Consider the following 15146-nt stretch of genomic DNA (forward strand, 5'->3'; position numbering starts at 1 on the left):
AAAGATTTATACTGCAAATACTGAACCTATAAAAGTGTCTAAAATTCTGCTTCAATGTAGTTTCAAAAAGAAAAGGAGTACTTGTGGCACCTTAGAGACTAACCAATTTATTTGAGCATACGCTTTCGTGACCTACAGCTCACTTCATCGGATGCATACTGTGGAAAGTGTAGAAGATCTTTTTATACACACAAAGCATGAAAAAATGGGTGTTTACCACTACAAAAGGTTTTCTCTCCCCCCACCCCACTCTCCTGCTGGTAATACCTTATCTAAAGTGATCACTCTCCTTACAATGTGTATGATAATCAAGGTGGGCCATTTCCAGCACAAATCCAGGTTTTCTCCCCCTCCCACACACAAACCCACTCTCCTGTTGGTAATAGCTTATCTAAAGTGATCATCACTTTAGATAAGCTATTACCAACAGGAGAGTGGGTTTGTGTGTGGGAGGGGGAGAAAACCTGGATTTGTGCTGGAAATGGCCCACCTTGATTATCATACACATTGTAAGGAGAGTGATCACTTTAGATAAGCTATTACCAGCAGGAGAGTGGGGTGGGGGGAGAGAAAACCTTTTGTAGTGGTAAACACCCATTTTTTCATGCTTTGTGTGTATAAAAAGATCTTCTACACTTTCCACAGTATGCATCCGATGAAGTGAGCTGTAGGTCACGAAAGCGTATGCTCAAATAAATTGGTTAGTCTCTAAGGTGCCACAAGTACTCCTTTTCTTTTTGTGAATACAGACTAACACGGCTGTTACTCTGAAACCTTTCAAATGTAGTTTCAGCTTTTTGTTTTTGACAAAAAAGATGCTCAATCAAATCCTTGCAGAAAGATCAAAAATATGGACATAAATTATAAAAATATTCCCCGTCCAAATATTTTTAAAATCTAGTGCTGCTATGGTCACTATTCACAAGGGTTCTTCTGTGTAGATTTAGATAAGGTCATAATAAGAACCATTAACTAAAACTGGGCCTAAGTGTGTAAGGGCTGAAGTTTTCATTTGATTGGTTCAAAAACTGCATAGGGCTTAACATCAGACTTTTTATGCAACCTTAACTCTTACACTGAAACTATTTTTTTAAAAGCCATTTTGAGGATGTGGACAAAATCATGTTAACATAGTAATTAAGGGTTTGACCCAGAAAGCTATGAACATTCAGAGAAGACAGTTTCAATATACCCCAATCTATTGTGCCTAGGAATAGCAGCAGCTGTAGGAGTCAGCCTTGCTCACTGATTTTGGATCTTTGCAATTATTCTGGCCAAGGCAGATAGACGTCTCAGCTGAACTCTTTAACCTTTACAGGTCTTATGGGGCCTTTTGGCTAAATCTTAAACTAAGTCTTGAATTTGTTCCAGCAAACTTTGCATGTGCAAATGCAGGTTTTGTATATGCAAATGAAGAGACCTCCTAATGTTACTGTGTTAAACAGTAACTATGTATGCATTATTTAAAAATATATAGCTCCATTTAGACTACAAATTGCAAATTAAAGGCACCAAGTTGCTGAAAAAGCTCCAGGAACCATTTATTAATCAATTAACCTGGAATTTGAATGTTTCTTATGGGATTAGCAGCTGGAACTACCATTCAAAGTAGGAAATAAACCCTTCAAAAGTTAAAAGTTTCTGTCCTAGAATGACTCATTTTTTTATCGCACAGCACATAAATATGGGTGAATTATTTTTTAACCTAGTGTCTGACTAACTTCATTAAAAAAAGTAATCCACAGCAAACATGCACAGAAGCAGTAGATTCACAGCTCTGTAAATACATTTTTACAGGATTTGACTTTCCCCTTCACCAGTATTCAACATGTTTCTTGTGCAGAAATGTTCATTTTGGTTCACCAAGTCATCCTCTACCAATTTTTTTCCCTATCAAACTGTTCCCCACCAAGTTATTCTCAGAAAAATTATGGATTGGGACCTCTCTGACTAAAACTGTCAACATGCCTTTTCTATCAGGATTGAAGTTCTCTGTGGGGGATTGATGGCATAAAATTATACTCATTTCCCTTTACATTCCTCTATTAGCTTGGCAACTGCTTTACCTAGTTAGCTGAAATTCAAAGTTAATTCTTAAACCTCAAGAATAGAAATAATCCAACAACAGCTAGGGGCACCATGGGGCAGTTCAATATTAAGCTTTGCGTGTCAGACTGCCTGAAAAAAAGTACTTTTCTTTTTGGCAGACTCTTAAAGTAACTTCAGAATTCAAAATAATCACTGACCTTAGTGATTATTTAAGGATTAATCCAGAGCCTCGCAGTCACTGAAGTCTTTCCATTGATTTCAATGGGTTTTGAATTAGGCCCTTAAAATTCTTTTCTCTGGTACATCGTTTATCAGAGAGTTTAAAATATATGAACAGGTACATACCAAAGCATCAACCGATTTAGGTTTTTGTTCTCTTGGATCCCCAAGACGTTTACCATTTCCTGACAAGAGAAAAGATCTGTTTACTAAATACAGAAGAAGACTTTAAAATATAAACTAAAACCAAACAATTCAAATTAAACTATAATTAAAAAGACAAACTGAATCATTAAGGAAAAGCTTTTGAAAACATTTGTAATGTTTAAGCACTGTTCTCAGTTACTAGAATTTATGGAAAAATAAGGTATTACAAACTACTAGTTATGAGGTTTTACATTTGTTTAATAGGGAATAGTTTGCCCAAATTAAACTGACTGAGCTAAGGATTTTTAGATTACTAAAACAAATTAAACTTTTTAAAATGAGAATTTAGGTGATCTTAAAGCCTTTCTAAAATCTAAAATGAAACTTTCTAATTTGTATTCTCCCTGATTTTATTGGTTATATTAAGATAAATTAAGTGAGATTAAAATCTTATTTGATTTATTTACCTTTGCAAATGAAGACCGTTTTAAGGGTTACACATCCTCTGCCTCTGACGAAAGCGACCTCAATTAGTCAAGTCAGAAAGTCTTTAAAAGCTTTGTGTTTATAGCTTCCAGCACGGAGCGAGGTGGTCATTAAGGTACCAAAATTCTCATAAAAATTCCAAAGTTGCACTAGTGAAAAAATGCTCAACAAGATGAAAACTAGTCACATCTTTTTCAGAAAATTCATTAGCTATTTTAAACCATTTTTAACCAAGATTTTTTTTTATATGTGGCATTCAAGCAGATCCATACCATTTGGATATTTAAACATCATTTAAATCTATTGTGAGTATATAAATGTACATTTAGGTTTATACCATTTTTTAAAAAAAGCTGTACAGTGTTTAGTATGAGCCTTTTATGTTGATCATTGTTAGATGAATTTCTCCCTGTTTACTACTATTTATGAAGGTTTATTATAAAATAAACTAAAGCATAAAATTACTCTCACACACACTGATTTTCTTTCAAAAGTTTATTTAGTATCAAGCAAGAGTAAACTTTGCTTAACACTACAGAACATTTCAAGACTTGAGTTACAAAATACCACATTATTTGCATTTGTAATTTGCTTCCCTTTTTACGCATGTTTGCAAGAGAAAAAACTAGCAAAATGGTTGAAAAATAAAACTAAAAGAACTAAATTGCTGAAAACCTTTAAAATAAAAGGTTACGCTTATGTTAAAAGAATGGATTAACATATTTAGTAAACCTAGTTTTTGTTTAACACTAGTTAATCAGAGGTTATTTTTTTTGATCACCTATTTTTCAAATACAGTCTGGAAATAACAAAGTTCCTTGTTTTACATATCTTTCTGTCCAGGTTGTTCTTTCAACAGAATAGTTTAAGTTCAGTCCAACCATTCAATTTTTACGCACTTTGATTTACTAAAAAGGGATTGTTTATAGAAAAAAATTACTTGGAACAGTATACAGGACTGGTGGAGATTGGATATTTCACAACATCAGACAGTACAATCAGTATCTGGCATATGGCTGGTCTCTGTAGATTCCCTTTGTTGTCCTTGCTGAAGGGGCCTTGTGTCTTGAGTTGGTCCATTCTTCTTGCCCTGCAACGAGGAAAAGCAATCATAATTAGATCTTTCCTAATGGACCTTGTGGCTGTGTTTGTTTTTACTTATAATTTTTTTTAGTTTAATTTTGGAGTTCAGTGCTTTTGCACTGACAGTTGTAGAGAATGAAGTCTAATATTTAGCCAAAGAACTGGTGAACTTCCCCATACTGCTCTACCACTATGCCTCAGTTCTGATTGGGATTAGCTGGGGATGAGAATGTGTTTAGGTAACTATGATATTCAGTATGGCCTCTAATGAGGCTGCAAAGAAGAGTGCAACTTTGGAGGTAGATTGTGACGTGGGTACTTATACTAACAGGACCTGGAGTAAGAACATGAAAATCTATGTAGGCTACTGAACAGCTATAAATTCCTCCTCCCACCCAATTTCTTTTGGTCACTACCAATTTAGGATTACTTTGAATTAGAAAGCTACAAGTGAAAAGTTCCATAATTCCACTATGAACACTTGTGGCTTCCCTTTTGAAAAACACAATCTAATACAGCATTTGAGATAACAGTGGATTTCACAGAAACAAATACATTTCCTGTAAAGTGCAAGATCTACAAAGCTGGATTTTTTTTTATAATCTTCAAAGAGCAAAGGAAACTGCTTGCCTCGCTTGTAACAACAAAATGAATAAACACACAAATAAAGATTTTCACAACACACACTGAACTGCATTATTAAGACCGAATCAGAGTCCAAATGTGCTAGGCATAGAAAGACATAGGAAGACATGGTCCATCCCAAGGTGCTAACAATCTTTCTGCAAATCTCGAAATATGAGGCACACTTAACATTTTGTACTAAACTTCTGGCAAACAAGTTTGCCCTGGCAAATAACAAGCTATCAGTTTTAAGTAACAAAAGATTTAATGAGAAAATTTTAATTTTTTTTTATCTTAAATATTGTAATGCTACAAAAGGTTACATCCTCTTGTGTCCTGCATTAGGCAGGTTGTAAGCTTTATCACTATCGATTTTTCCCTTAGTGAGATACTCTGAGAAATCAGACCCCTACTGTCAAACAGTTAACTTTAATGCTGAAATATACAATGATTTAAGCAATGCAGTCCACAGAGACCACTTTAAAGAACCGTGAGGGGCAAAAATTGCTTGAAGTGACCTCCTCTTTTGATGAACTCATCTAATCAATGACTTTCCCTCAAGTTATTTGCATCGATTCAAGCTGATGACATGTGGCAAACCTATATGTTCAAAGCGTTTGTTATGACAAACAAATCTTAGCTGAGGTCATCATTGCTTCAGGGAGGAGATATCGTAAAATGCACTTCAAAAGATACACGAGGAAATGGTTTTCAGTTATGTTCTAAAAAATGTCATAACATCCATTAACCACAGTCATGATTCACTTGCACCAGTCACTGGCAATTCATGAGTTTCTGAGCTTCCTGACTGATTGAAAACTGCATTTCTCTGATCTCTAGCCAGAGGTCTAACATTTATCCATGAAATAAAGGTGCTTTTAACATGCTTTATGCTTCTAATCCATAACAGATTCCTTTAATTAAACCGGTCACCGCTGCACTTCTGATTTGAAAAAAATAATCCTACCATTGTGGCATATGCTTTTTGCTTTATTATGCGTTGTCTTGCCTTCACACAGTACCCTGGTGTCTATTACATACCGAAAATACTTTTATAACTTTTATATAATTACTACCTGCTTGAGTTTACAGAACTGGAGCTTGGAAATGAATTTATACATCAAAAGACCATAAACTAAGTGGGAAATGTGCTCAATTCAGCCCTGATTCAGCAAAGAACTTAAGCATATGCTCAAGTCCCATTGACTTCAACGAGTCTTAAGCACATGCTTTACATTAAGCATATGCTTATGTTCACTGCTGAATTGAGGCCTTATGGCTCAATTCTTTGCCATCCTTACTCACACTAAATATTATTGTACGCTGAAAATAATCCCATTGATTTGGGGGAATGTAGTAAATATGAGTAAGGGTGGAAAATGTAGCCCTTAGTGCTTATTTTTACTGTTATATGGCAAAGATAGCAAACAGAATTACAAAAAAAAAAAAACCCAAAACCCAACAAATATGTCTCAGTAACCATAAATCTTCCATATCTATAACAATGGGACTCTATACCAGCACAGAAGTCGATGTAAGTGTATCCTGATGCAGGATTGCAGCATTCCTCATGAAAATTCTTTTCGGTTTAAATTGATTTTTGTTTCAAAATTCTTTAAAATACACTGACAATTCCACTTGCAAAGCTACTCACCATAAGAATCATATGTTTCCTCACTAAGTCCGTGTCCATAATCATAGTAGTCTGTTCCACTGTATGAAAAGAAGACAGACAACGTAAGTAATGCCATTAGAAATGTAGTGTTAAGCAGCATGTCTTAAATCATGATGGAAAAGATTCACAAGGGACTTAGGCACTTCGCCTTTTTAGGTGCCAAAGTCCAACATTTAGGTGGCAGTGACATTCAAAAAAACCATTTTTTAGCTGCCATCTGATGCTGTCGGTGCCTAAGTTTCTGCCAGAAGGCATGCAAAATCATCTAAATCTTGACACTGCGCAGCTGCTCGGTGCCCTAGCTTATTTTACAGGGACACCATCCCACAATGTTCTCATGGTCCATACATTTGTAACTATGTATAACCTTTTGCTTTTCGATTATTGCTTTAAAAATATTTTACATGTGATCAAATGCCTACTGGATGTTTGCAGGACACTAAGCAACAAATAAGAAACACAGTTTAAAATACAAAATGGGTGATTGTGCTAGTTTGGTACCCAGTAGCCAAAGAAATCCAGATCCAGTATGGAATACATGACTATTTGGAAAGTAACTAAATTACAAACTGCTACAACCAAAGCCTTGTCTTCGCTAGGAAAAAAAAGCTGTGTTCTTATCTTATGTTGGCTAACAAGTGCTAACTAACGAAGTAAAATCTAAGTCAAGATAAAGCAATTTGTAGTTTTAACAGGAGTTTGAAGATAGGTAAACCCCGGGATCCCCCATGATCTTTTTATGTACAGAATAAACAATAGATGTATTGCAGTTGCATTTAACTTGCAGAGAGAACTACAGAGCTGAGACAGGTAATAAAATAGAGTTGTCAAATTTTGGAAAATACCTGGCCCAAAAGTGTAAAAATTCTGACATATGCAAATACAAAACAATAAGATCAGTGAATGAGTATCTGTTAATGCCAGTCTAAAGCTTCCTGAACTAAAAATTCTAGTAGTGTCTGCACTGTGAAATTCTGAAGACCTATATAAGAGCTAAAATTCTCATCTATGGTTTGTCCGCCCATACAGACCTGTATATTAAGGACAAAAATTTGAAGCACACAAAGTAGCATAAATTTGTCCTACAACAGTTCAGTGATAAAACAATCTTAGTTTTGACAATCAAGAACTTTAAATTGACATTCTCTATCATTTCACACAGCATCAGATTATTTATTGTAAGACTGTCATCAAGTCTAGAGGTCTATAGCAGCTGAGCCCCATCCCTGTGCCTGTCAATCCTGTCAGATTACTTTTGCAGTGTTTCATTTCACAGACCTAAAATGTCTATTAAACAAAAAATGACTCACATTTTATGGCATGTAAACTGCAAAACCAATAAACACTGGAAGGGAGAAAACCCCTTATTTGCATTATAAGTACATCAAAATTTATCTTTATTACCTGACAGACTGTCCAGCATTAATAATCAGGTCAAATAATAATGTAAAGTGCTCAAAGTTGCTCATTGAAGAGCAATGCTCTCTCTCTTCCCTGCACCCTCTCCTCTCAGGCTCTATTACAAAGTAATGCTGCTAAACCCTTTCATGGCTGACTTCTGTCTGAACTTGAGAGTCCATAAACAAATATGAAATTTTACACAAGAGGGCAATGGAATGTTTGTAACACAGTGAACATATTTGATGTAAATGGTCGTAGGGAGGACTGAGGAAAGGAGAAAATATAGGAAAATTGTAAGACTACCTATCTATCGCAGGTCTTCCTGTAGTTAGAGCCCCGTGAAATTATTTTATTTTTTGGGAATTTTGTGTTATTTTGGTTTATCCCCAAACCCTCACAATCCCCCCCATTGTAATAACTGGCCCCACAAATTTACACATACTGTAAACTTAACTGTAAGACATGAACATTTATAAAACACTATGTTAACCTATAACAACAAATATTAATGGAAAAAAGGTGCAAAAGGGACACAAAAAGACTAAATTAGTCCAAACAAAAAGGCCTATTGATATAACTCAAGGACTGTGTTAACATCATGTCTGGTAAACAAGAGAAGCGTTGGATGAGAAATCAATGAACTAAAATTGGTGTGCTCAAAATGAGGTCTAATTAATGGGCTATTCCACCTATCACTCCCTGTTTAGTCTTTTAAAAAGAAAAAGACTTTTTGGGGAAAATTAAGGGAAGAACAGATGTAAATGCTGGCTGACTGAAGAATTAGAAAAGGGGAAGGAGGGAGCTTCACCATGACAACTGTCACTCCAATTTTCTCATAGGACCCCTGACCTTCTTTGTCCTAATCCTGAGAAATGTCCTGACCACGCTGGGCCAGAGAGAGGGAGCCAAATTTCATTGCCACTCCACTGGCCCCGGCTAGGTCTCCAAACACCACGTGGGAAGTGATACTTTGCCACCTCCCTCTCCATGTGTCCTTTTCCTTCCCACCTTATTTCTTTTCTTTCCTATCCCCCCTTTTCCTTGTGTCTAAGAGGAGTCTGGCTTAAATGGCCAAAACTGCATATTTTGCAACACCGCTTTGAGCCTTTGACTAGAAAAAGGCAGATAAATGCAATTCCCTAAACAGCCCAACATTGGTACAAGTTTGCCAGGTCTCAATACAGCTAATAAGACCACGTGTTATGCCCGTGTTTCTCCAGCAGTGAGGCTGCAAGTGAGTCAGCACCAGAGACAGAGGCTGTATTTTCTATCTTTGCTGTTCTCTTCTTTCCCCTCTTGTTTGTATTTGTCTTACTTTGTCTTCTAGAAAACAGGACTGGACTTCAAACAATAACAGCAACAATGATAGCTCCAGCCCATTTCAACTAACTTTTTCTCATTTCCCTAGAAAGGACAGTTATTACCATTTTAAATACCACCAAAAAGAATCATAGAATATCAGGAATGGAAGGGACCTCAAGAGATCATCCAGTCCAACCCCCTGCTCAAAGGAGGACCAATCCCCAACTAAATCATCCCAGCCAGGGCTTTCTCAAGCCTGACCTTAAAATCCTCTAAGGAAGGAGATTCCACTACCTCCCTAGGTAACCCATTCCAGTGCTGTAATGTGGGGTAGGGTTTCATTTTAAAAACTTGTTCCAGCTAAAAGGAAAGGGAACACGGGTTGTTGTTAGAATAAAATTTACTTAATACTTTATATGTCAAATGCTTTAACTCTTTTTCTCTCTTTTCTGTATCTTTAATGAAAGGTTAAAAGGAATTTTAATGGTGTGTTTGCAATGGTTCTAAGTAGGCTGAGGATTCTGTATACAAAACCCTGAATGTTGTTTAACACTGTTTAATGTTGGACATTGACAGGGTCATGGTAACACCTTTGACTCCTTGGGCCTCTTTATAACATCTACATTAATATAACACCTCTCCCCCCAACAACCCTGACTCCAACTGCCCCCGTGCCCACGACCCTTGCCCCTCTGAGCCTTAGACACCCTCCTCCCCCGACTCCTCCAACCTCTGCCTGACGTCCAGGCACGCTCGTCTCAATACCCAACCCGGCCCCTGACTCCTCTGCAGTGATGCCTAGTGCCCAGCCAGGACTCACCACTCCATCCCATGGAAGGAGCGGAAACCTGCAGTGCCGCGACTCCTTTGATGGGCGTGCTCAGGAGAGGTTGAGCTCCTGCTTTCCATAGCTCCCTCACCACAATGACTGCCTCACTCAGGTGTCTGTCTCTCTCCTGCACTCTTCATGCGGCTGCCAAATCCCCCTACCAGCCCCGCCTCAGCACGCACATTACACATGCACCATGAATGCATGTGACCCAAGCAGGGCCTTCCCTGGGCTGGTGCATGCTCTGTGGTGGAAGTGATCCTATTAGCTCACTGTTTGCACTTGTGGGTGCTGCCACTGGCCACTGAATCTCCCATGGCTGATGAGAAGCTTTGTTTTTTTGTTTTCATTTTATATGTAGTTTTTTGTTTTATTTCTGGTTATTGTGTATTTGAGAAAAATATGAGGCTCTACCCATAGTGCCTATCACTGCAGAGTCTAAGCATTGCTTGGATTCAAAAGCTAACACCCCATATTTTCTTGGATTTATTAGTATATATCCATGCTCTTTGGAAACATTTCATATAAAATATGAAGGTACTAAAATCACATACAGAAGAACTGTCTCATCCAAGAGCTAAAGATTTAGTTTTTGGTAACTTTCCTTTTATAGCTATTTACTTATAGATATTTACTATTGACAGAGCTGAGCACATTTTACAAAGAGTCTGCTATATTAGAACTTAAGCTTCCTTTCAAATTAAACAGTTGAATTCATCCGCTGAAACAATCAAACAATTTCTATTTTTATGGCCATCACACTCCTCACAATTTACACCTATGCAGAGGGCCAATTTAAGCCTGCTATGCAAATAAAGGGATCTTCAGTTTCCAAAACTCTCAAACACTTTCAAAAGCATTAAAATTTTAAATAATTAACTAAATAAAAAGTTTAATTCTCTGAGTTTGTAAACAACCTGGATGCACATCTTTTTCACATGTTAGAGCAACAAGTGCTTCAGTATCTAAAGATGCTGGTTAAAGATTGCCTAAAGTTTGTATTTGACTTTAAATGATCTAAATCAAGAGCACTGGAGGAGGAGGGGGGAATCTACTTTGTCAGTATTTCAATATTGCTGAATAATTTTTAAAATAAAAAAAATTTCTTTCCTCACATTTTTCTCTTTCTGAGATTTTCTGTGCTTGCCCAGATGTCTGAGAATAGCTCCTTCCTGCCAGCAGATGAAGACAGTACTCTGAAGCTTTTTTTGGTGATCTCTGCTCTGTTTATAAATAGGGTCCTACCAAATTCACGGTGATGAAGAATGCGTAACGGACTGTGAAATCTGGTCTCCCCCCCATGAAATCTGGTCTCCCATGTGCTTTTACCCTATACTATACAGATTTCACTGGGGAGACCTGTGTTTCTCAAATTGGATTCCTGACCTAAAAGGGTGTTGCGGGGGTGGGGTGGGGGGGGTCATGGTATTGCCACCCTTATTTCTGCGCTGCCTTCAGAGCTGGGCAGCGGAGAGCAGCAGCTGTTGGCCAGGCACCTATCTCTGAAGGTAGCTCCCCACCAGCAGCAGTGCAGAAGTAAGGGTGGCAATACCATATCATGCCACCCTTACTTCTGTGCTGCTGCCTTCAGAGCTGGGCAGTTGGAGAGTGGCAGCTGCTGACTGAGGGCTCATCTCTGCAGGCAACAGCACAGAAGTAAGGGTGGCAATACCATACCATGCCACCCTTACTTCTGCACTGCTGCTGGAGGGGGATCTGCCTTGAGAGCTGGGATCCCAGCCAGCAGCTGCCGCTCTCCAGCTGCCTGGCTCTGAAGGCAGTGCTACCGCCAGCAGTGCAGAAGTAAGGGTAGCAGTTCTGCAAGCCCCCCTACAACAACCTTGAAACCCTCCCACAGCTCCTTTTTGGGTCAGGACCCCTACGATTACAACACCGTGAAATTTCAGATTTAAATAGCTGAAATCATGAAATATATGATATTTTTAAAATCCTACGACTGTGAAATTGACCAAAATGGACCATAAATTTGGTAGGTCCCTATTTATAAATATACTGCTCACCCATGTTGGCTGAAGCTTTGAAAGCACTAAGGACATATTTTCTCAAAAATATGTAACTTTAATTCTGAATCTAGTCTGACTGCCATTGGAATTTTAACTATCTACCAGATGCTTCTGTACATTCATATATCTAATATCTACAACTGTTTGTGTGTATGTAACTACCTGGATTTTGATAGCACCAGTGTAGTATCTTAGAGCTGAAGGGAAGGGAGAGTCTGAAAGATAGTAAAGAAAATTAAATTGTCAGGTAGGAAAAAATTCGCTTTGATTTTCTGTGCCAACCTAAAATCTTGGAACCTCACAAAGCAGTATGTACACAACAGAATGAAGGGATTAGCATCCAACAATAGACTTCAGTATGCTGCTCCTAATTGCTGAAGGCTGGACATTAATCATATAATGCTCAGGGAGAGTGTGAAGTGAGGCCCAAGTAAGTAGTTTGCATATTGCCAGGAGGGTAGTGTCTGATTTCTCTGTTTAAGAAGTCACCACTGATCAAGCAGAGTGAGCTTTGAGAGATTCTGTCACTTCCTTATCACCCCACAAGTAAGCCACTTGGATGAACTGTTTTATCCAGTTAAACAACATGGTACATAATGTGGACCTGCAACTGCCTGTCCTTTCTTGATGCAGTGTGAAGAATGTGTCTCTAATTAATTGAATTTATAAGTGTAGAAAATAGTGTAGAACAGGGCCTAAATTCTCCAATTCTTTTTGCTGGGTAGACTGTTTCTAAAAATAAAACTTTTGTAGACCATAGCTACAGAGTGATTTTTCATTAGGATACAAACAACAGCTTAGTAAGGACTTTCAGCACCAAGCTCATGCCTCAAAGAGAAATGGCAGATTGATTGCTGGCCTTAACTACAGCCTGTTATTGCTGGAGATGGCTGGATGTTCCCTAAGTGACAATTATCTCCAGAAGAGTGGACTTCTAAAGGGCTGGCATTGATTCCCAAGTCCAGCCCATCTTGTAAGGATATTTGCTATCTGGACAATCATAGGCTTAAACAATCTACATAACCACAAGACAGTGAACATATTCCATATTTTTGCATAGTGTACATGGGTGTACTCTAAAAATATACTATTAGTGATGAATTGGGATATAATTGCTCTCCAGGGATCAGTACTACCACATATCAAGTTATTCTCTAACAGACCATGTTACAGGGGCATGATTGCTGAGGTTGGGGAAGTGGTCTCAGAATGGCAATTTGTAGTTTGGGGAGAAACCCAGACTGTTAACTCTGATAGGGCTGGTCACTGGAGTGCAAAAAGAGGAATATTCTGGATGCCCTTTTTCCCAGTCAGTGCCTAGAGGTTGCTTTGAAGTGTAGTTCATAAGCAGCCAGTTGGTAGTTCTGGGCTGGTGCAAGGCATGGTGGAAGAAGTGACAAGCAATCCATTGTTTGTTGCTTTTGCTTCTTATTTTGCAATAGCAATTGTTTGTTTTTTGCGGGCTTTGAGACTAACCCCTTTGGGGAGAGGTCAGGATAGCTTTAGAAAGAGTAGTTGAGGAAACCCAGTGGCAGGGAAGTTTTAATTTGTTTTTGAAGAGAGCTTTATGGGTAATGTCCAGTAAATTCCTGCTCAAGGAGACATACCCACACTAGCTTTGACTGACCTAACTTGCTGAAAATAGAGTGTAGCCACACCCATACAAGTGGGTGGAAGAGCTAGCCACCTGAGTATGGCCCTAGCATCTTGGACAACTAGGTATTTGGGGAGGCTACCACTGCCACTTGTACCACTGTGGCTACACTCAATTTTTAGCACTCTAGCTTGATTAGAGTGGGTCTTGATCATAGGCATGTCTCCTTGAGCTGAAATGTATACCTCTAGGCTGGAGTGTAGACATACTCTATGTATGTGGACCCTTTTGTTTGGCCCGTGACAGACTGATAGCACAGAACAAGTGAACAGGGAACAAATGGCCTGTCAAAACAATTGTCTTATTTGGTCTGCAACCCCAGTTATGACGCTGTCTGACAAATCCTCTTCCCCTGTCTTGCCCTCTCAATAGTTATGTCAAAAACCTAAAGTGAGTTAGCTCTTCCTGTGTGACTGGTCTTAATATTAAGATATTTTCCCATCAATCAATTGTGGGAAATATGTCCTGGATTTTCCTGTTGGACTTAGTTGTTCTCAAGGTAGGGGAATATTCACATCTGGTTTATTGCCTTGAACTTTCTAGCGTTGAGTTCCTGTTCCTGTGTTCTTCTAGATCATCAGTGCCTGTTATGGACACTGCAACAAGACATGGATGTGGTAGTGTGTTCTGTCATAAAGGTAGGATCAGGCGGATGAGAGTTACCATTTTCTTATGTCTTCTGTGTTAATCAGCAACATACAAGGTTTTCCATCTGCCGGAAATGACTGCCCAAGTTAAACCAACAAGCCTGTCATACAAACGAGATGACATCACTGAAAATATTTCAGCATATTGTCTTTATCTGCTGACAGAGATGAACTGTAGGCAAGCATATGGACTGGTACAGATGATCAAAAATAGCTGCTGGTTCATGAATCACTAAAAAAAAGTTTAGATACTATTACTCCCCCATCCCAAACCAACCAACCAACCCACTCACCCACCCACCCCACTATGTTAAAAGAACATTAAGGTTGCACAGTCAAGCACTCAAAAACTTAGGAAATGCGAGAATGAAGGTTGCTTTTGGAAAACTTAGTTCAGCCCTCATGGCCATATGCATTTTCACAGTCTTGAATTACATACTATTTTTAATCACAGGACCCCTGCTTGCTTTCTTTAGTGCCAATGATGGACCTGCTCTGGGGCTGAATCAGAATCTTGAAGTGGAGATTTATTTTTCCCTACTCTCATTCTTGGAAACAGCTGAACTGTTTTATCTGAAAATTTTCAAAATAATTCAGTCTGACACACCCCCAGCATGGAGAATTTCAACCCAAACTGTTAAAGTTTGGCAGCATCATAAGGAACTGAAAATAGGGTCTTATAATGCGAAGCGTCAGGCAACCTTGGTGATAAGTGATGCCAACAGTCCTGCCTGGAATAACCTTTGTGGCCTTAACAAATTTATTGTTCAGCATAGTATTTGAAGTCCAGGATTTTTAATACTTGAATATTAATTACAGTCAGATGTTGCTATTAAAAATTTTGTGAATCAAAATACACACACAACACATTTAACATTGTAAATGAACTTCAATTATTTAAGAATTTTGAATATAGCATTACAATTTGTGCTCTCCTTTGGTCTATGACAAGAATAATTTGTTAGTCACAGAACTGCTGCCCTACAATGACACCCACAAATATTAC

The 15146-nt window shown here is 38.3% G+C and overlaps 1 protein-coding gene across 1 annotated transcript in view; it reads right to left on the reverse strand.

Annotated features, from left to right (window-relative positions):
* Nucleotides 1-3413: 3413 nt before the first annotated feature.
* Nucleotides 3414-15146, reverse strand: part of KHDRBS3 (KH RNA binding domain containing, signal transduction associated 3) — a 190952-nt gene continuing 179219 nt past the window's right edge. The window contains exons 8-9 of the mRNA XM_074943812.1: nucleotides 6263-6321; nucleotides 3414-3991 (exon numbers count right to left, since the gene is read on the reverse strand). Coding sequence (XP_074799913.1) covers nucleotides 3900-3991; nucleotides 6263-6321 — 151 coding nt within the window. The 3' untranslated portion in view covers nucleotides 3414-3899. The remainder of the gene's footprint in view (nucleotides 3992-6262; nucleotides 6322-15146) is intronic.

This window comes from Natator depressus, chromosome 2 (assembly GCF_965152275.1).
Source record: "Natator depressus isolate rNatDep1 chromosome 2, rNatDep2.hap1, whole genome shotgun sequence".
NCBI classification, from domain to species: domain Eukaryota; kingdom Metazoa; phylum Chordata; order Testudines; family Cheloniidae; genus Natator; species Natator depressus.